Source organism: Solanum verrucosum, unplaced genomic scaffold (genome assembly GCF_900185275.1).
Source record: "Solanum verrucosum unplaced genomic scaffold, falcon-dt-bn FXZP01000190.1, whole genome shotgun sequence".
Lineage (NCBI taxonomy): Eukaryota > Viridiplantae > Streptophyta > Magnoliopsida > Solanales > Solanaceae > Solanum > Solanum verrucosum.
The window spans coordinates 139,866-162,813 of record NW_026020279.1 but is presented as its reverse complement, the minus strand read 5'-3'; the positions used below and the strand labels follow the sequence as shown (position 1 = coordinate 162,813).

Here is a 22,948-nt window from a genome sequence, read left to right as displayed (position 1 = left end):
ATCAGTAGCTCAGTTCCCATGCTACAAGGAGAAAAAAAAAAAAAAAAAAAGAAAAAGAAACGCCATAATGGACCATAAGAATGAAATCTACATTGGCATGGAAGTATATAATATGCTTTGGCACAGATCTAGCCCTCGCAGTTGGTGCAAGCAAAACCATTTAACATTCAGACGAAGACATCCCATGCGTACAACATGAGTAAGGAAGGATCCAAAACATATCAAGGGATTTGCAAGCAATGACAGGATAGTAAGATACAAAAATACCAAGGTACACATTATTCAATCACCAATTTGCAGAAACAGACAATACATTTTATATTATTATCCTTCCGAGATGGTACAAGATAACTATGGAAATTGTGAATTTAAAAAAAAGAAAAGAAAAAAAGAAGACGGTAGTGAACATAAAATTCACTTAGGAACATAAACCACAAATTCTGGTGTCCATAGAATTCACCATTTTCTGCAACACCAATATGTACACAGCCCTATATATATTAACCCACATAGATATCGAGAAATGTGAAAGCATTTGCAGTAGTTGTTTACATGCATATAACCAGTCTCTATATGTAAGCTACCCGTGATAATACCTGCAGAAAAACAAATACGATCACAAACCAATAAAGGACCATACATAGCAATTGCATACTAGCACTTTCATCCAAGTAATCGGGACCAAATGATTGTAAATACTAGATACGCTGTATGCAAATGGAAGTAAGGACTCCAACAATTCATATCAAAAAATGTTTGCACGTCTTTTGGTGGAATCTTTCAAACACAGGAGCTCACATTTCACCAATCAGTAAGTTAATAGTTAAAAGTCATAGACATACATAATTTCAGATGGGCTGGTAGTTATAGTTACCGGTTAAAATAAAAGACGGACTAGCTCAAAGAGCCATCTCTGCTTGCAGAGCAGCAAGTTCATCTTCTTCAGCTGTACGCTTCTGAGGAATGGGCCGAGCAGGTTGCTTCCCTGCAGGAACATGGACTGGAGCAGCAGGAGCTGTAGTTGCTGGTTGAAGCAGCTGCTCTTCTAATTCAGCACCTTCCAGTTCTTCAAGTTCTGCCTCCAATTCATCCTGCAACAACAGCATGTCAGAACTAGCAGAAATACATACACATTTTATGTGACAAAGTACTCTTGCATAAAATATAAACTGTCCAACAAATGAAGTCCATAGAGCTAATAGGGAAAGCATAATCTAGCATTAGATCGGGAACCTCGTCAAAATCAGCTGCTGCACCAATTGGAGTAGCCAAAGCCTCCTGTATTTGCTTCATATTCTCTGTCTGTTCATTTATTTCATCCATTGTCTTGTCCACATCATCAATATTTCTGTAAATAGAATGCATTGTGTAATCAGACAAAAGAAACAATAATAACCCAATATACTCCAGAGATCACATGAACGAAGTATAGAGTAAGAACAAATGATAGAAAAAAAAATAGTAGACATGTGCTTCAGTAATTTGACGATAACTATATAGAGTGACTTTGTTACTTACGTTGCTTTCTGCATTGCTTTCATTGCAGAAGCTCCAGTTCGCAAAGCATCAACAGTTTCAGTTGTAGCTTTTGCGCCTTCTAGCATTATCATCTAGAAATTGAAGTTCGACATGTGAACAGGTGCACAACAAGAATCTCATCCAACACTAAACAAAAGAATTGATAACTGACTAGCAAACCTGATCATGGATGCGAAGCTGGAAATTGCCAAGCTGCTCAATTTGCTGTTCGTAGAGCCTCTTCCTCTTCAAACATTGTATTGCAGCTGCATCATAAAACGACAATTACTCATGTAAGCTAGCTGCACGTATCATGTAAATTCCCTTCAATTGAAATGAAGGTAAGAAATATCAAGAGAAGTTCCTATGCTCTTTAAGTCTTTATACTGTTTATCACATAGCAAGATACAGGGGGCAAAACAAAGTGATAGTCACTATAAGAGCGAGAAACTTAGAAATTCCAAGAAAACACAATAGGATCACCCGTACCTCTTTTGTTCTTTGCTCTTGTAAAATCTTTGGCCTTCTCAACCTCTGTAGAGGCCTTCTTCTGAAGCACCTTTTCCTTTTTCTCAAGCATCTCCAGTGTCTAAGCAAATGTATAACAAAATATTCAAATACATACACCTGCTTGCAAAGGAAAATCATACACGAAGCTGAAAAAAGAGGAACATGGATAAACTAGGGCAAAAGAGCCTAAGCACCTCAATCACTTTGACCTGTATAATGTTTTACCATTCTAAGACAGGTTTTTTCTTTCCCCCCTGAATGTGTCTTAACAAGCAAGTAAATACAACTTCACAATAAGCACAGACCTCTACCATCACTTTTCTTTCTATCACCTTTCTGGTTTACCTAACATAGCAATTTTTATTGGTGATAAATGTGATCCTATGATGTCATCCAAATAAATAAAACTAGTATGCCAAAGTGAATGTGGAAAGAAATTGTCAACCTCATAAAATTTCTTCCTGAGGCACCAACTATAAAAAAGACGAACTATGATTTAGCAAGAGAGCAGCACATAACGACATTGTCAAACGTCCTAAGGAGAAGAATATACACGAAGTAAATGTAACAATTGAAAAGGTTGGACCAATCGATGGAGGGAATGAGGCTTTCAACCAGAGCCCAAGGGGTTGTATTGTATTTTCCAAGGCAGGGTTGAACTGGAATCTAGCAGAGAATGGTGCTGCGTGGGAGAAACGAAAATCACTATGTGCCACTTGCTGGCGAAGTCAAACTTCGCGATGCAAGAAAAGAAAGAGAGATACTTTTTCCCACAATAGCTAAATACTGCTTCAAAATATTCTCTAGAGGAAGGAATATCATCCCTGATAGGCTTCCTCTTAGATATACATCCTCATGACACACTAATGGCAATTCCATGTACCGAGTTAAAAAGCAAGAGACAATTATAGTAAATTGATTCTGGATAGTTTTTATCAGGTAAATTGGAAGCCATTGACACTAGATTTTGAAGATAATTTAATATCAATCAATTAATAGCCTCAACCTAAAGAATTAAGGTCGCTTACATGAGATCTTTTTTTATATCGGCGGTGTTAGAGTTTGTGCGCACACTTGTACTAATGCAGCAGTCACCCACAAGCGCAAACACAGGTTCTCGAGGTAATTCTTCCTATCAATGCTGTAGTAGACGGCCTAATACTAAGTATTGCTGTTGCTAACCAAATCTAGGCTCTCCAAATTGTTACTCCCATGTCTCAACCACTGGGCCATCCCCTTGGGAACTTAGTTATATGAGTTCTGTACATCTATGCAGTACAAAATAATCATATTCTAAGCAAGTTATCCGTACCCCGGAAACTAGTTTAATCCCAACTAATGAATGGATTAATTAGAAAAAAAGATGAACCCAACCATATATCAGTTTAGCAGTATCAATTATAAACTCACAGAAAATCCCTAGCTTGTCAAACAAAGCAACAGCTAATCTTCTTCTTTGCTAAGGGAAGCAATCCCAGGTCAGCATATAATGAATTATGCGTAGATATAGATCATAATTAGAGCAAAGGAATATCAATATAGATAAATAAATTAACGATGTCGACCTCGTTTAATTTGTCAAGAGTCATAAGAGCATTAGTTTCCTGCTTGGGTTTCCCAAACATCCGCGAAAACATGTTTGCTTATACAACAAACAAAGGCGAAAATTCTGCAATTAAACCATCAACAAAAAACTCATCATCAGTAAAAGCGAATGAATTTCTGAACCAACTAAGGGGAACGACCATATCTACGTCGCAATACCTGTTGATTACAATTTACAATTTAGAGTAGAAGCAATATCAACGATTCAACAGCAAATTTGCTTCAACAAGGAAGACTGAATTTGGTTAAATGAATTTAAGTGAAAATTCAGGAAGGAGAACAGTAACGGGCCGACCCGGTTGGCTTCTTTGTGGGTGGGTATATGGCTTTTCTTAAGCGTGTTGAGTGAAATTCGAAATGCTAGTCCGAATCCACACGCCAACCATTTCTCTAGTGCCTTCCAAAAGGTTGTTTTGGTTAAATAAATGGGAAACTAAGCAAATGCCTCGTAAATGAAAAATAATTATTAATATATATTCATTTATATTCATATTTCACTAAATAATTACACTATATATTCTTTAATTAATTTCGCTTAACTGATACTAAATCAATATCACATATTCTATTGGTATCATTTAGACTGATAATTTCACTTAATTGATATTATATATATATATATATATATATATATTGGTATCATTAAAATTTCTTGTTAAGGAATTACACATTAGTCAATGATACTATAAGAGTATATATATACTCTTATACATTTATTGACTAATGACTAACTTCTGAACAAGAAACCTTAATGATACCAATACAATATATATATATATACTGATTTAGTATCAATTAAGAGAAATTATCATCCTTAATGATATCAATACAATATATGATACTGATTTAATATCAGTTAAGCGAAATTATCAGCCTTAATGATATCAGTACAATATATGATACTGATTTAGTATCACTTAAGCGAAAATTATCAACCTTAATGAATGGGGGGTGGGGGTGGGGGTGGGGGTGGGGTATGGGTTGTAATTATTTATGAGAGAATTGCTATTTCAGGAATTACTTTGGATTTGGGTATGAACTTGTAAATATTTTGAATTTTATGGCTTATATAGTTTTCCCTAAATAAATAGCTATAGTTTGAATCATAATTATGAATAGTAGACATATTTTAATATAGTTGAGGCACAACTAACAATAGTTGTGAGAGATCCCATTAACTTTTTGACAAGTGTTTTAGTGGGGTCCATTTTATCGCTACACACTTTCTCACCTTCATTTTTTTTCAAATTCCACCTTTTTCCTCGTCAGTATTTTAGCTCTCTTTTAAAAAAAAATAGTGTTAGATCTTTATTTAACAAAAACCAAATAGAAATAAATAGTTAATATCAATCTAAATTTTGAGTCTTCCTCTCCCGTATTTGCTAATATGATTAAAAAATTGAACTCTCATTAGAATTATAGTCTTCTTTCCTTGATTTATGTATTCTTTGTTGTTGTTAAATGATAAGTACAATACCAAGTCAATATTCAAAAAGAATTATTTCTAAAAAGTAATGATTTTAGATACTAATAGGTGTGCTCCTACTTACTTATGGGTGAGCTTTTTTTATAATGTAAAACCTCACTAAATTAATATAGTTGGGACCGTGAAATATTATTATTTTGTAAAGGTATTATTTAATCGATAAATTAAAAATTATCAATTTATAGAGTGTTTTGAGATTCAACCTTATGATGCTCGGATAATAAAAACTTTCAAAATGTATTATCGGAACATATTTTATCGTAGGATATTAGAAGGCTATGAAGTGGGACATAAAACCGATCCAGGAAAAATTAATGTTTCGGATATTATGAATTTGGCAATCCCGGCTTGGATGACAATTTTCAGCAAAAGACAACAATAAATTATTTTCGACACTACAAAAATATATTTGGAGGATGAAATCTCAAAGAATTTGAATGAGTCCACCCACTTGTGAAAATGTCATATGTGAATTTGACGTCATGATTAATGATTTCAGTTAGCGTATTAAAATGGATGTCAATAACCTATTGAGTTATCCAAGTGAAAATGATACATATTCGGTGGTCCAAAGCTTAGAAGTACAATACCTTTAGAACTAGTTATGTCGTATACGTAAGAAAACACTTATCGTATGTAGAACTCTTCACAATATTATGGTGTAGTTCGAAAAGACAACACCAGAACTTTTAGATGCAATAAGAAAAGTTAAAGATGAACTTCAACTGGATTTAATGTTTAACAAAAAAGCAAAATACAATAGAATTACATTTCACTAAATCGTCTTAGATATATTTGTACTTTTAAAGAATTATTATTTTTTACTATTAATGGGACCATATATTTATATAGGGATCTTCTTAAAATATATTATCTTATTGAAATAAGTGATTTTTCCCATTAGCCCAAGTCGGGATCGGAAGAAAATATTATCTTAGAGCGATTATTAATTTACTGAGTATTAATTTAGTGAGGTTTTACTGTACATTGATGATATTTAAATTAACTATGATGAATAATACAAGGACTAAAAATAAGTCATTTTGAACATAAAATCAATTTTTAAGATCATCAAAATAAAATTACAAATCAAACTAGAACGTAAAGAAATCAAATTAAATTCATATAAAGGTAATACCTAGATCTTACAAACAAAAAGAGCAAAAATTTAATTTCACATATGAAATTATTTTTTTAAAAATAGTTATTGATATAATGTGACACCTCAGAAGTTGGAAAGTTAAAAGGAAAAGAAAAATGCAGAAAATTGACTGAACTAGTGGTCTATGAGTCCGACCTACGGACCGTAAAAAGTCCTACGGGCCGAAGGAAGTGAACTGCAGTACCCAAGTTGCGTTTTGGAAAATCAAGTCCCAGTAACTCATTCGACGGTTGACCAGGACGGTCCGTTGAATGTTCTACGGATCGTAGGAAGGTCTCGTAGAAAGTTTCCCGACTTGGTGAAATTTTGGAGTTAAAGTTGAATTCTACAATTTGGGTCTACTGACTGTAGGAATTCCTACCGGCCGTAGGAAGGACTCATCAAAGTTAGATGAAATTTCAGGCTACAACACTTGGTCTACGGTTCACCAGTACGGTCCATAGGAATTACGGACCGTAGGTCGCAACCTATAGGATCAATCCGACAGTTATTTTTAAGAGTATTTGGATATTTTCCTATGTGCTTAACGCCTAAGCTATATCATTTTGACTGTAATCCCAAGCCTTAAATAAGGTTTTCAAGTCCTAAAACTTCCCCACTCTACCTTCATTCCCTTAATTTCCCAAATTCTCTCCAAAGTTTTCTCCAAAATCCTCTCTCTAGACCAAGGAAGAAGAAAAATCTAGGGTTCTTCAGGTTCAAGTTTCCTTTCTTCATTATTGATTAGGGATTCAATCAAGGTATGTAGGGCATCAAGGGTGTAAAACTTCATACTTCGAGAAAGGATAAAGAAGGCTAACGAAAATGTCCATGAACCCAAAATGGACTGTGGACCCTTCAAGGAACCCTAAGCGACCCGTTTAGGGGTCCAGAACCCATTTAGGGGTGATAGCCCAACCGTCCAGGGCTTCCAGGATTTGAGTCATATGGACGGGACCCTAGATGGCTCGTAATGACTTGTACGACCCATTTAGGGGTCCTTACATGTCACCTGTCAGCTTTTAAGTTAAGGTCAATTCTTTAAAATGAGGGAATGATTTTGGATATGAATTAAGGTCACTAGAATCCTTTGGCACAAAGTTGAGTTGCAAGCTTTCTTACCGATTGAGTTTCAATATGATATTTTACTTGGATCAACTTCAAATGATCATATCTCTTAGCATATAACAAATTAGGTGGCCCATGGCCTATCAAACTAAAGGTCTACGGGTCCTCTTTCCAACTCCAAAAAGTTTACTCTATTTTGAGTTTGGAGTAAAATGTGATGCTCGTTTTCGTAAGGCCCTATCAGATAGTCAAAGTTTCACGGATGACTATAACGCCGGTGAAGTGATTCATGAATCATAGAGCCCTAACTGGTCCGTGAAGCCTTCCATTTAGGTAATTTCATCAGATTTTAAGTTAGGGTCATTTTAGTCTTTTCCCTATGTGTTTGGTACGTAAGCTATGTTGTTTTAATCCCTATTCTAAGCCTAAACACGACGTTTTACATCTAGTTAAAGGCTTAGAAGGTGTTAATCAATTCTTTTACGTTCATTAACACTTCAAGTCTTTAGAGCAAGGTTCGAAGAAGAGAATAAGCTAGGATTTTCAAGCGTTCTTTGAATTTCGTCGATTTCGCCAAGAACTTTGTTGTTCCAGGTATGTAAGGCTATCATAGTGTTGGACTAGTTAGTCCTCACACCCTATGTCTACTTTCAAATCGGTAAAAGAGTAATCTAGGTTCTATCCTTAGATTTGAGTATTCTTGAGATGAGTTGATGTTGAGTTTTGAGTTCTCGAGTTTCTGGTTCCTTTTTTTTGTTTAAATTATATTTCCTAATTATAGAATTGCTGTATATTGTGCATTGAGATTATTGAGTTGATTGTTCATATCTGTTTATCAGCATGAACACTATTCCAATGTATTCATGGAGTTCTTATTCAGAATCTTTTAAACAAATCATAATTGTTTTAAACTGAGCTTTTGAGAAAGTAAAGAGGAGTTTGAGAAAGAGTTTTAACCAAGATTTTAGCATGAGTATAAGAGAACTAATAATTCCCAAATGTATCACTTTTTTACATTGAGAAAGAGAAACCTTTGTATTCTAAATGAGCAATGGGTTTAGAGATATTTCAGAGCAGTTACCTCTTTTAAAATTAAGAGGATAGTTTGAGCAATTATCTCAAATCAGAGAAAGAATATGTTCTATACTTGAACACCGATATGGGGATGAGTTCAGACAACTCAAAATCCTCATAAACTATGTCTGCCAACATGGGTAAAGGATCATACTTTGTGGATGAATCCTTATTGCTTAGTGGATTCACTTAGTTGAGAGGTTCTATACCCCGGCACTGTATATGATAGTTCTGGCAGCATGGGTGATACGATGTATCATCACGTAGCTCATAGCGATGGTTGTCAGTTAGAGAATCTCCCAATACAGTTAAAGTGTATTTTAATAAGTCACTTATTATGTTGAGTTCATAGATGAGTAAGTATTTTATAAAGCATTAAATGATTTAACTCCTTTATTTCTTTACATTCAACTCGTGTATATTTTTATCTATTGTAGTCCTTTCATTCAGTTATTTCGCTTTGGCTATATTACATACTCGTACATTCAAATATACTGATGTCATTCAACCTGCATATTTATGATGCAGATACAGGTGTTCAGGATCATCAATAGGTGCTTCGTTGAGATCACTCTACACTTCATCTAGCTTTTGGTGACCCTCCTTGTATTTTGAAGGACTTCACATTTACTTTCTAGTTTGTAGTTTTGAGATGTCGTGGGTTTTGTCCCGACATCCTTTTTTAATAGTTGAGGCTTCATAGATAGACAGTGTCGAAGTATCTCTCAGTATGTAGTTTCTTTTAAGTTTTCTACAAACTATAAGTATTGTGATTGAGTATTTCCAGACTTTATGAGATGAGTATTTGAGTTTAACTGATTTAATTCTATTTGAGCATATCAATGCTTGATTAAGTCTTTTGATAAGTAGTCAGTCAGACCAATGGTTCGCTTGAGGACCAACAATGGTTCTAGAGTGCCGACCACGTCCAAGGTGTAGGCTCGAGTGTAACAAATGGGCTTCATTCACCCATTTAGTCCCTAAAGATTTTTGAGTTAGCCAATTAAATTTCAATTCAATTGGTTAGGTTTTCATTCAATTATGTATGGATTGAATTGATTGATTATGATCTTATTTTTATGATTTAGACTCAATTACACGCTTTTCAACTAATTCGACGTACACCATGCATTGATCATGATTTTGACTATGAATCCTAATTAATCTCAAAGAATTTGAATGAGTCCACCCACTTGTGAAAATGTCATATGTGAATTTGACGTCATGATTAATGATTTCTATTAGCGTAATAAAATGGATGTCAATAACCTATTGAGTTATCCAAGTGAAAATGATACATATTCAGTGGTCCAAAGCTTAGAAGTACAATACCTTTAGAACTAGTTATGTCGTATGCGTAAGAAAACACTTATCGTATGTAGAACTCTTCACAATATTATGGTGTAGTTCGAAAAGACAACACCAGAACTTTTAGATGCAATAAGAAAAGTTAAAGATGAACTTCAACTGGATTTAATGTTTAACAACAAAAAAAATACAATAGAATTACATTTCACTAAATCGTCTTAGATATATTTGTACTTTTAAAGAATTATTATATTTTACCTTTAATGGGACCATATATTTATATAGGGATCTTCTTAAAATATATTATCTTATTGAAATAAGTGATTTTTCCCATTAGCCCAAGTCGGGATCGGAAGAAAATATTATCTTAGAGCGATTATTAATTTACTGAGTATTAATTTAGTGAGGTTTTACTGTACATTGATGATATTTAAATTAACTATGATGAATAATACAAGGACTAAAAATAAGTCATTTTGAACATAAAATCAATTTTTAAAATCATCAAAATAAAATTACAAATCAAACTAGAACGTAAAGAAATCAAATTAAATTCATATAAAGGTAATACCTAGATCTTACAAACAAAAAGAGCAAAAATTTAATTTCACATATGAAATTATTTTTTTAAAAATAGTTATTGATATAATGTGACACCTCAGAAGTTGGAAAGTTAAAAGGAAAAGAAAAATGTAGAAAATTGACTGAACTAGTGGTCTATGAGTCCGACCTACGGACAATAAAAAGTCCTATGGGCCGAAGGAAGTGAACTGCAGAACCCAAGTTGTGTTTTGGAAAATCAAGTACCAGTAACTCATTCGACGGTTGACCAGGACGGTCCGTTGAATGTTCTACGGATCGTAGGAAGGTCTCGTAGAAAGTTTCCCGACTTGGTGAAATTTTGGAGTTAAAGTTGAATTCTACAATTTGGGTCTACTGACTGTAGGAATTCCTACCGGCCGTAGGAAGGACTCATCAAAGTTAGATGAAATTTCAGGCTACAACACTTGGTCTACGGTTCACCAGTACGGTCCATAGGAATTACGGACCGTAGGTCGCAACCTATAGGATCAATCCGACAGTTATTTTTAAGAGTATTTGGATATTTTCCTATGTGCTTAACGCCTAAGCTATATCATTTTGACTGTAATCCCAAGCCTTAAATAAGGTTTTCAAGTCCTAAAACTTCCCCACTCTACCTTCATTCCCCTAATTTCCCAAATTCTCTCCAAGGTTTTCTCCAAAATCCTCTCTCTTGACCAAGGAAGAAGAAAAAGCTAGGGTTCTTCAAGTTCAAGTCTCCTTTCTTCATCATTGATTAGGGATTCAATCAAGGTATGTAGGGGATCAAGAGTGTACAACTTCATATTTTGAGAAAGAGTAAAGAGGGCTAACGAGAATGTCCATGAACCCAAAATGGACTGTGGACCCTTCAAGGAGCCCTAAGCGACCCATTTAGGGGTCCAGAACCCGTTTAGGGGAGGTATCCCAACCGTCCAGGGCTTCCAGGATTTGAGTCATATGGAAGGGACCCTAGATGGCTCGTGATGACTTGTACGACCCATTTAGGGGTCCTTACATGTCACCTGTCAGCTTTTAAGTTAAGGTCAATTCTTTAAAATGAGGGAATGATTTTGGATATGAATTAAGGTCACTAGAATCCTCTGGCACAAAGTTGAGTTGCAAGCTTTCTTACCGATTGAGTTTCAATATGATATTTTGCTTGGGTCAACTTCAAATGACCATATCTCTTAGCATATAACAAATTAGGTGGCCCATGGCCTATCAAACTAAAGGTCTACGGGTCCTCTTTCCAACTCCAAAAAGTTTACTCTATTTTGAGTTTGGAGTAAAATGTGATGCTCGTTTTCGTAAGGCCCTATCAGACAGTCAAAATTTCACGGATGACTATACGGCCGATGAAGTGTTTCATGAATCATAGATCCCGAACTGGTCCGTGAAGCCTTCCATTTAGGGAACTTCATCAGTTTTTAAGTTAGGGTCATTTTGGTCTTTTCCCTATGTGTTTGTTACCTAAGCTACGTCGTTTTAATCCCTATTCTAATAGTAAACACGATGTTTTACATCTAGTTAAGGGCTTAGAAGGTGTTAATCAGTTCTTTTACGTTCATTAACACTTCAAGTCTTTAGAGCAAGGTTCCAAGAGGAGAATAAGCTAGGATTTTCAAGCGTTCTTTGAATTTTGTCTATTTTACCAAGAACTTTGTTGTTCCAGGTATGTAAGGCTATCATAGTGTTGGACTAGTTAGTCCTCACACCCTATGTCTACTTTCAAATTGGTAAAAGAGTAATCTAGGTTCTATCCTTAGATTTGAGTATTCTTGAGATGAGTTGATGTTGAGTTTTGAGTTCTCGAGTTTCTGGTTCCTTTTTTTTGTTTAAATTATATTTCCTAATTATAGAATTGCTGTATATTGTGCATTGAGATTATTGAGTTGATTGTTCATATCTGTTTATCAGCATGAACACTATTCCAATGTATTCACGGAGTTCTTATTCAGAATCTCTTAAACAAATCATAATTGTTTTAAACTGAGCTTTTGAGAAAGTAAAGGGAGTTTGAGAAAGAGTTTTAACCAAGATTTTAGTATGAGTATAAGGGAACTAAGTATTCCCAAATGTATCACTTTTTTACATTGAGAAAGAGAAACCTTTGTTTTCTAAATGAGCAATGGGTTTAGAGATATTTCAGAGCAGTTACCTCTTTTAAGATTAAGAGGATAGTTTGAGCAATTATCTCAAATCAGAGAAATAATATGTTCTATACTTGAACAACGATATGGGGATGAGTTCAGATAACTCAAAATCCTCATAAACCATGTTTGCCAACATGGGTAAAGGATCATACTTTGTGGATGAATCCTCATAGCTTAGTGGATTCACTTAGTTGAGAGGTTCTTTACCCCGGCATTGTATAGGATAGTTCTGGCAGCATGGGTGATACGATGTATCATCACGTAGCTCATAGTGATGGTTATCAGTTAGAGAATCTTTAATACATTTAAAGTGTATTTTAATAAGTCACTTATTATGTTGAGTTCAGAGATGATTAAGTATTTTGTAAAGCTTTAAATGATTTAACTCCTTTATTTCTTTACATTCAACTTCAGTATATTTTTATCTATTGTAGTCCTTTCATTCAGTTATTTCGCTTTGGCTATATTACATACTCGTACATTCAAATATACTGATGTCATTCAACCTGCATCTTTATGATGCAGATACAGGTGTTCAAGATCATCAACATGTGCTTCGTTGAGATCACTCTACACTTCATCTAGCTTTTGGTGACCCTCCTTGTATTTTGAAGGACTTCACATTTACTTTCTAGTTTGTAGTTTTGAGATGTCGTGGGTCTTGTCCCGACATCCTTTTTTAATAGTTGAGGCTTCATAGATAGACAGTGTCGAAGTATCTCTCAGTATGTAATTTCTTTTGAGTTTTCTACAAACTATAAGTATAGTGATTGAGTATTTCAAGACTTTATGAGATGAGTATTTGAGTTTAACTGATTTAATTCTATTTGAGCATATCATTGCTTGATTAAGTCTTTTGATAAGTAGTCAGCCAGGCCAATGGTTCGCTTGAGGACCAACAATGGTTCTCGAGTGCCTACCACGTCCAAGGTGTAGGCCTGGGTGTAATAAATGGGCTCCATTCACCCATTTAGTAACTAAAGATTTTTGAATTATCCAATTAAATATCAATTCAATTGGTTAGGTTTTCATTCAATTCTGTATGGATTCAATTGATTGATTATGATCTTATTTTTATGATTTATACTCAATTACACTCTTTTCAACTAATTCCATGTGCACCATGCCTTGATCATGATTTTGACTATGAATCCTAATTAATCTCAATGTATGAAGAAAGCTTTGGAGCTATGATTGATGTTTTCATGAAATACATGCATGATTTATAAAAATAAAAGTTTTATGATCTAGATAGATTTAGATGAGCATCAATGAAATTGTGAAATATTTTCGCACAACCTAAAGAATTATGGTTTGTGAAAGGTTTTTCTCACTTACGCTTGCTTCAAGATATAATGAGCTAATTTATGATGATTTTAGCTTGGATTAGTATTTGACTTATGCTTTTCCATGTATGATGATAACTATATGAAAATGACTATTCCGTTGAGATTTAACTTAGCAACAAGAGAACTTTGAGGTGGAGGCTCAAATAGAGTTGTCTTTAGTAGCAACCTCTAGTTCCAAAATATGAGCCCCGTAGGTTTGCCTTAAATGGCCTAGCTAGTGGATCAACATATAAATAGTATATGACATGATAAGGAGTTCTACCTTGACAAGTAGATTCTCACTTCTCGATGTGGGAGTTACAACGGATTTCATGTATAACTGGTATGGTCTATTGTCGGTTAAAGCTAATATCCCACAAAAATGAACTAAGTTACTTCCAAATGTTTCATGAAGCCTCCTTTATGATTTTAGGATGAATTTACCATGTTCATGATTTACGACTCTTCATAAATGATTTCAATGTGTTTAGCTTGGTCATGCATATCATGTTTTCGAAAATGTCCCATTATGATTATGAACCATGTTTTGTTGCATTCCCCTCACACTTAGTACATTTCATGTACTAATTCATACTTATGCCTACATTTTTTCATTAATGTAGGGCGTGAAGATTCCTCTCGTACCGTTGTGGCTAGTTGATCATCTTAGAGATTGAAGACTTGATGAGTCCTCATACTTCAAGGGCAATGTCAATGTTATTGCTTTCATTATGATTTAGTTTTCAGACTTTGTATGTGGTGTAGGGGTTACGTCCCAACCACTTCCTAATGTAATAGATGGCTTGTCAAGACTTTGATGACTTCCGCTTATATGTCAAACTCTTTACTTTTTATGAGATTTCTTGCCTTACTCTATTATGTTGTGTATATGCATGCCAAGTGGCTTGTGTAAGGAATCTTGGGGTCTTATATGCTATGTCACGTCTAGGGTGTACTTTGGGTTGTGACAAACTTGGTATTTAGATACCTACAAGTTGTTAATACCATATCGAATCCATTTAATTGAAAATCCTTATCATACAATTGCATCCCAATCACAATCCATCATGAACTCTTATTACCATTATGCTCAGTAGCCCTCGCCATCACCACAAAGTGAATCTTTTCATTGACATAACACCTCAAATCCAGCTGTACCAACAAAATTCAAAGGACTTACCCAATTTTATATGCACTTTCTTACTAAAATCTTTTTTTGCCTTCACCCAAGTATACTTGTTGGGAATTCCTTTATCCATAAGCTTGTAATTTCGATATCATCCCACTCCTTTGGAGCTTACGATGAAATCACTGGTCCCCATTTAAAATCCTCAAATACACTTCACAATAAAAATACATTAATACCTTGCCACAAATCCACCACTATAATTTTTCGTATACATAATGCCTAATTCAAGCGTCCGTAGCAACAACTCAATTGGTTTTTTATATGTAAATGCAATATCGAATCTCATTATACTAGTAGGTGATACAACTGATAACTCATTAAGTAGTTAGTATTCACACTTGATAACCGATGTCCCCGCTTTCATATTCCACTAGCACCACATCGTGAAAGTTTGTTAGATCTATCACTAGAACACATCATACTCCTGAGAAAATCGTACTCCGATAACCCAAATGTCTCTCTTTATTGGGTAGCTGCAATGCATTACCAAATCCATCCCGAATCTAGCCCAAAGAGATATACATTCTTTCATAGATAAGGTCATTAGCAGAAGTAACACACTCTATAACTCGAACCACTAAGCATCGATACTGCTGTAGTAGTCGTCTCATGAACCCTTTTTGATATACACCCATTCTATGAAACTGTAGTAGATATTCTAACCTCAGTTGATGCAACATCATTCTCATGATACGCTAAGCAACCCATACCTATTATGAAAACTTTATTGATTGTAGTTTCTAAAGTCACACTGTTAATTACTTAGCCATTTCTTTAACCATTCCATTTCCAATTATCAATCCACTCCAAATATTGTATATACCACACAAGTGTTGTTCCCCCCGCTGGATAGTTAACCCCAAAAAAAGATTAGACATTCATGAAGTCCCTCAAACCATTGTTCAACCTCATCATTTAAATATCCTTAAAGTGCATCATCAAACCGTAACTTCACCAAATCTCTTCAAATCGTTGAACATTCCAAATGTGATGACCCATCATTTTCATATGTCTATCACTTCCAAACCAAATCTCACCTCTAAGCCATACACGACATTAAATTGATCACATGAAGAACCATGCACGAGTCATCACTATAAGCGAGAGAGTGGAATGAAGCGATATGAATTAGATTGAACCTAGGATGCACGATAGAAATTTAAGAAGTGAAGATTTTCCTAAACGTCACCATAGCCTTTCGAAGATATGTAACAAAAGTCTCCGCAACGATCCTCGAGACTCTACTAGGATTGACTTGTACACACGTGAGACCTATGAACCTAGGGCTCTGATACCATTGTCATGATCCAAAAATGGATGTGATGGTACTCATCTTATCCAACTTAGACAAGTCAGCCTAAAACTCAATCATTACTATAATATGCGGAATAAGCTATAAACAAAAGTTTAATAATAAATAATAATGCAAATAACAAGTCAACTTAACTAAATCTCCAAAACCTGGTTGTCACATGCACAAAACTCGAATGTATTACAATGAAAAAAGTTGAAAACCTCAAAAACTAGAAAGTGTTCTTCTCAAGGTAAAATATCTTTCTCTCTTCACTTGTTCATACACTAAAAAATATTGATCTTGAGATCTACTCTCTCTTTTTTCTCTCTCCTCTGGGTTATTTATAATTTCCAAAAATTTGACTCAAAACTCAATACGCTACCCATTAGGTGACGTTAGTGAGGCTCGTCGAGCTCATTCGGTAAGTCATCAATTGTGCTTCAGCTTGCCTTTTCTTGCTCTAGGCTTCATGTGTTTGAACCTCAATGGGTGAGCTCGTTCATGTATACTTTTCACATTCGGCATATCACCAAGTACCACCTTAGTTCACCTTTCAAGTCTTTATTTTTTTTTCCTTGTATTGTCGCTTTTGATGATGGTCAACAAAGTCTATCTTCTCATTCAACAAGTCACCTTTCCTTTTGGAGTCTGCCAACTTGCCTGAACAAATTCAAGTGTTGGGCACTGTCAATTTGGGCAAGGTCATTCTCACTAGGCGATTCACCTTTCTTGTTTAGTGATCATCAGAGTGTAGTTTACACTTCTTCTTATATTTTTTTTCCATTCTTTTATATATTCATCCTTGCCTTGTCCTTCAGCCTTCATAGCTAAAAATTATCAAAATATCATTAGAATAGGACATAACTAGACATTAAGGACACTAATTGTTGAGCTAAATATGCCTCAAATGAGTGCAAATCTACCACTCATTTGTTATGTCAAATATATTAAACAATTTGTGAAAGTGAAGGGAGTGATAGATCGTGAAACAATTGAAATACCACAAACATATAGTGCGGTGATGACAAAATATATTCCTCAAGAAAGATGACCCGAAGGATTTCACTATTCCATGTACCATTAGTGCATGCACCTTTATAAAAAGCTTTGTGTGATCCTTGTGCAAGCGTAAATGTGATGTCGTTGATGTTATTTAATAATCTTGGGATTCATAAACCAAAACCGACAGACATGAGTCTCTTGATGGCTTATCATTCAATAAAGATGCCAGTTTGTGTGGTATATTATGTGTTGGTGAAGGTAGACAAATTTATGTTCCCTGCTGATTTTGTAGAGCTTGATTACGAGATTGATATTGATCTGTCACTCATCTTTGGTAGACCATTCTTGGCCACGGACAACGATTTAGTTGGTTTGGAAGGTTGCGAGTTGAAGTTCTGAGTTAATGACGAAGTAGTTAGATTCAATATTCATAAGTGGATGGAATATCCAAGTGATATGCATGTTGTGCCTCACTTGGATCAGATTTATGAAGTTGTGGCAAGTATTGGAGAGGCCGCATATAATGTGGAATTATTGGCAGATGTGTTACTTTATTATATCAAGCACAAAAAAGCGATTTTGATGAAGTTATGGTTGCTCTTGAAGGTGTAGGCTCACATACTTCGTTTAAAAAATGCTTGAGGTCGATTTGTCTAGTTGAGAATTTCTTCTGGACAAGCCATATATTATTGAACCAAAATATTATAATAAAAAAAAACTTCTCCTCATCTCAAATATGCTTTCTTGGGGGCCAACAACACATTACCAGTTATTATTTTGAGTGATCTTGAAGAATGGCAATTGGAGTTGGTACTCATAGTATTAAAAGGAATATTAGAGCCTTGGGGTAGTCAATTGCCGAGATAGTGGGAATTTCTCCAGGTGTGTGCACTCATAAAATTAATTTGGCTGAAGATTGCAAACCAAGCATTGAGCATCAACGACGATTAAATCCTCTAATGCAAGAAGTGGTGAAAAAGAATATCATAAAATGGTTAGATGTGGTAGTCATTTTTTCAATTGCGGACATCCAATGGGTGAGTCTCGTCTAATGTGTTATTAAGAAGGGTCATATAACGATAGTCCCAAACGAAAAGCCCGAACTTGTTTCCACTAGGCTCATGACCGGGTGACGTGTGTGCATGATCAGAAGCTAAATTATTTGAGCGAGAAGGATCATTTCCCTATGCCCTTTATTGATCAGATGCTTGATAGGCTTGGAGGAAAGGGATGCTATTGATTTCTTGATGGATATTCAGGGTACAACCAAATCTCTATTAGACCAGAAGATCAAGAGAAACAACTTTCACATGACCTTATGGGACATTTGCCTTTATGCGAATACCCTTTGGGTTGTGAAACACACCAGTGATGAGTCGGGAATTTTTACTCATTTAGGGCTTGTTATTTTATGAATTGGTGTTCTCAATGCCTGTTTTGTGTCCTTAACTGATGTTAAAGTTTTTATTTGCAGCAATGAATGTTTAAGAACAAGGCAAGGCCATAATAATGCGAAAATGGGAGAAAAAGTTTGAAAAGTTGAAGAGAAGGATATTTGGAGCTTACAAAAGCTACTCGGTGACTCGCCGAGTGGGCTCCCTGCTCGCCAAATGATCCAGGGAATTATCTCAGGAATGAAGCCAACTCGGTGACTGAGAGAGTATTTCGGTGATGCACCAAATGGAACGTCGAGCTTGACCCAGCTCGCCTATCTTTACAAAATAGTTGGGTGTAGAAGTCATACCAAAAGGGTGAGAGAAGACACTTGTCGGAGAATCGTCAACCCATCGACGAGCCCAACTAACTTCATCGAGTGAGCCCGCGTACTGAAACTTTGGGAAAATTTGGGAAATGTATAAATTGATTTCCAGAGAGAGAAAATGAATCCAATACAGTTTTGGAGAGAGTTTTACATACCTTGACATTTTTTTTTTAATTATTGAGCTTAGATTATTGAGGATTTGAGGTTCAGGTTTTACTTTCAGCATTTAAGATTTGGAGATTTTGTCAATTCATTGGATCATCATTTTGGTAATGACTTCCTGCTTTTTGCTATGTTAGGTTGAACCCCATTTCCTTAGGGGTGTGATCTTGTAATTGAATACATAGATTATCTTATGGGTATTATTGGTTGTTATAATTAAGGTTGTTTTGAAATGGGTTCAATAATTTATTCATGTTTTTAATCTATGAACTGATGTTGTAAATTTATTTCTAATCCAACTCTCGATGCTTCCTTGCAAAAGATGCATAGAGTAGAATAAATGACTGATAATTGTATTGGCTTATGTCTTCACAACCTAGCTCAAAAGAGTGGGTTAAGTTAAGGAATTGAGTTGTTTTGTATTGCGAAGCTTGTTGAGGTACGAGAGAACTCACTCGAAACATAATAGCTGATTTAGAGATAGTTATTATATTCAAAACCCATCCTACCCATTAAGATTTAGCAACTTAAATCAATTGATAATTACCAATTAAAAGAAATTAGTGCTCAATTACTCACACACCCCTAAGGCCCTTTTTATACTTGTTCAACCTCCGTACTACTTATTTCTGTTAACAATTAGTTACCAAACTCGCTTAATATTTATAATTAAAACTCGTAGGTTTATTTTATATGACGTATACCTTTACTTCTACAAGAGATTAGAGCACTTCTACACTTCATACTTGAATTCTTTACCGTATCACTCCTTGTGGGATCGTCCCCAACTCATCGTTGGTTTTTATACTTGTTAGCGATTGCCTACACTTTAAATTATAAAAGGTGTAGTTGAACGTTATCAAAAAATTGCGCCGCTGTCGGGGAGTGGTGTTTAGAATTCTTTTATTGAATTATTTTTGTGAACTAATTTGGTTGTAGAAGAATTTTCTTATTAGTGTTGTACGTTGATTGCTCTCAATAGGTAAAGACACGAGTTTGAACGGGAGCAGTGCGAGTCAACTTTGACACAATTATGACATCAGAGCCTTGAATGATGTCAATGAGTAGCAATTGGGAAATGCTAGTGCATTTGTTTGCCCCCTACTATGGGCAACACTATTTTCCATGTGACCGGAACTATACTTTCGCTACTCCAAATGAAAGGTTTCTTCGAGGGGACTTGCTCATGAAGACCCTCATGATCACATCCAGAATTTTGTCGATGTGTGTGGACTATTTTATTTCAAAAATCTCAAGAGTTGATGCGACTCCGTTTGTTTTCCTTGTCTACTAGGGGAAGAAACAAAGTGGTTGGATGAGTTGCCAAAAGACTCTATCACTTCTTAGGAGTTGCTCACAAAAGTGTTTTATGAAAGATTCTTTCCTCCCTCGAAGATGGTAAAGTTGAGGGATAATATTCAAAATTTTAGGAGGATTGATGGTGAACCTATTCATGAGACGTAGCTGATATTTCAAAAACCACTTTTAAAATGTCCTACTCATGGATTACCATATAATGTGCTCTTGCAATATTTCTACCGAAGTCTCGACACTCACAACAAAGGTGTTGCCAATCAACTTATTAAGGGTGGAATTTTGAGATAACTATTTGTCGTGGCATCGGCGTTGCTTGATGAGATGAACAAGATTAACTGGGCATGACATACAAGGGAGGATCAATTTTCTCCTCTAAATATTGAGTTGACTAAAGAGAAAATGGAAAAGAACCAAAAGGGCGATGAAAATATGGAAAAAATGATGACCCAAATGGAATTGCTGACGAAACATGTCATGGGCAGTGGTGATAAGGCCATGAATGTGGTCGGTACTAATAGTGAGATGAGCTCAGATGATGCATATTTTGAGGCCATATACAACAAAGAGGTACAATTCTTGTCAAGCCAAACGGTGGGTTCTCGTCCATTCTATCCAAGGTTGGGTGGGAATCAAGGTTGGAACAGAGATCGTGCTGATGGTTGGAGAGATTTGGATTGAGTTTGGCATGATAGGGTTCAAATTGGAGAGATAAAGATGGCGATAAAGATCATTATGTGGCCCCTTATGAACGTCTAAAGCCGAAGGAACAAAAGGCTAACCCGAAAGCTTTCAGACCGAGGATATGCTTGCCCGCATCCTAAATTAGGTGGAAGGAACATATAGGGTATTCAAGGAAATGAAGGATGATGTCTCATCATTAAATCAAATAGTGACCCTACACTCGGTTTCCATAAAGCAACTCGAGAATCAAATGGGTCAAATCTCGGCTCACTTAAATCCAAGACCAAAAGGGGATCTTCCTAGTGATACCTTGGCCAACCCGAAGAATGATGCTTAAATGCAAGTCCACATAGTGCCACGATGTTAAATAAGACGCTTCTTGGGAGGCAACCCAAGTTTTATTTTGTGTTATTTGAATAACGTTTGTTGGATGCACAACTTGGAGTTCGTAGTTTGGATAAAAAGCGAATGGGCGAGGGGTTGGACCAATCGGTGAGTTGTCGAAGTGCCTCTATGATCACCCAAATACATCTCTAAAGGGGAGATAAAAAAATGAGAAAGGCTCTGGAAGATTGGGCGAGCTCATCGCTCACTCAGCGGATCGCCGATTTGGCTTGGTGAATCACCGAGTTGGCTCGGTGAATCACCGAGTTGGCTCGGCAAGCCCGATCAAGTTCGCCCCTTTTCATCGGCTGAAGGGTTGCTTACCTTTCAAATTTGGCGAGCTGAGGTCCACTTGGCATATCGCCGAGTAGATCGGCGACATTAGTGAGCTCGCTAAGCAAGGCGTGAACTGAAGAGTCATGCACCCTCCAACCGTTTTTAAATTCAAAATTTCTTTCTTATTCAAACTTTGACTCTAATACTCTGTCCATCAAGCTTATGATATTATTTTCATGTAGTATCGTGGTTTTCCTCGTGTGAGATTTGCATATGAAGTGTTGTTTACCCTTCCTTTTTGCCGAGTGTCTTTGATTGTCTACTCTTGATGTTGGTTGTTCGATCTCCACTTTATTTTATGAAGAATTGAGATTCTTGTTTGAATTGCAAGCCTTGATCACATGATTGTTCCTTTGTATATTGTTTAATTTGAAATCAAGCATGTTAAATATATCTTTAGGAAAAATTGTTTTAGTTTCTCGTGTTTGTGGTGAAATTGTTGGTGTTGCATGTTTGGTCTTGTGCGGGTTAAGTCTGAGTAACCCAAATTTGACCAAATAACTTGAATTTTCCCGATAATGGATTGAGTGACATCGTTCTTAAGGGAAAAATCGTTGTTTGGTTGAATTTCAATCAATTGGGGGGAAGTCTGAGTATCTTGGCTTAGATATTCATCTAGGGTAGGCTAGAATTATGTATAATTATGCTTGAATTGATTCGTCGTAGGCTGATTATTTCGAATCGAAAATCGGATTGAGAAGGTGACACGTTGGGCCATTTGTCGAGCTACGTTGAGCTCGCCGAGTGACTCAGCGCATCGCCTAATGACCCCCTTATCGCCTAATTGACCTTTGATTTTACTGAAATTAAATATAACTTTGGGCGATACGCTTCTGCTCGCCGAGTCTCGCTGAGTGGCCATAATATATCATTTCTAACCTTTGTGTTGGCTGAATATTTCTATAACATTAGGTGAGGTGTCTTTTGATCGTCGAATGCTTTTTGGTTTCACTTTTTTGCACTAAAATTTTGCTGGGTTTTTCTGTAACATTGGGCGAGTTCTCTTTTACTCGCTGAATTAACTTGGTGACTCGCTGAGTCGTTTGGCGAGTTTATCTGCACATTT

At 35.8% G+C, this 22,948-nt stretch overlaps 1 protein-coding gene across 1 annotated transcript; it reads right to left on the bottom strand.

The window, feature by feature from the left end:
• Positions 1 to 256: 256 nt before the first annotated feature.
• Positions 257 to 3,719, bottom strand: LOC125834213 (vacuolar protein sorting-associated protein 32 homolog 2). Its single transcript, XM_049513386.1, has 7 exons — positions 3,594 to 3,719; positions 2,008 to 2,107; positions 1,699 to 1,784; positions 1,519 to 1,610; positions 1,234 to 1,348; positions 875 to 1,091; positions 257 to 596 (listed from the first exon to the last, which is right to left on the bottom strand). Exons 1-6 carry the CDS (start codon positions 3,663 to 3,665, stop codon positions 900 to 902), a joined length of 657 nt encoding a protein of 218 aa, XP_049369343.1. The 5' UTR covers positions 3,666 to 3,719; the 3' UTR covers positions 257 to 596; positions 875 to 899.
• Between the last annotated feature and the right edge of the window lie 19,229 nt (positions 3,720 to 22,948).

Coding starts and splice junctions, on each gene's coding strand:
- LOC125834213 (XM_049513386.1), bottom strand. CDS start 3,665: ATGTTTTCGCGGATGTTTGGGAAACCCAAGCAGGAAACTAATGCTCTT. Junction 2,108..3,593: donor CTCTTGACAAATTAAACGAG/GTCGACATCGTT, acceptor ACATTTGCTTAG/ACACTGGAGATGCTTGAGAA. Junction 1,092..1,233: donor CAGCAGCTGATTTTGACGAG/GTTCCCGATCTA, acceptor CTGTTGTTGCAG/GATGAATTGGAGGCAGAACT.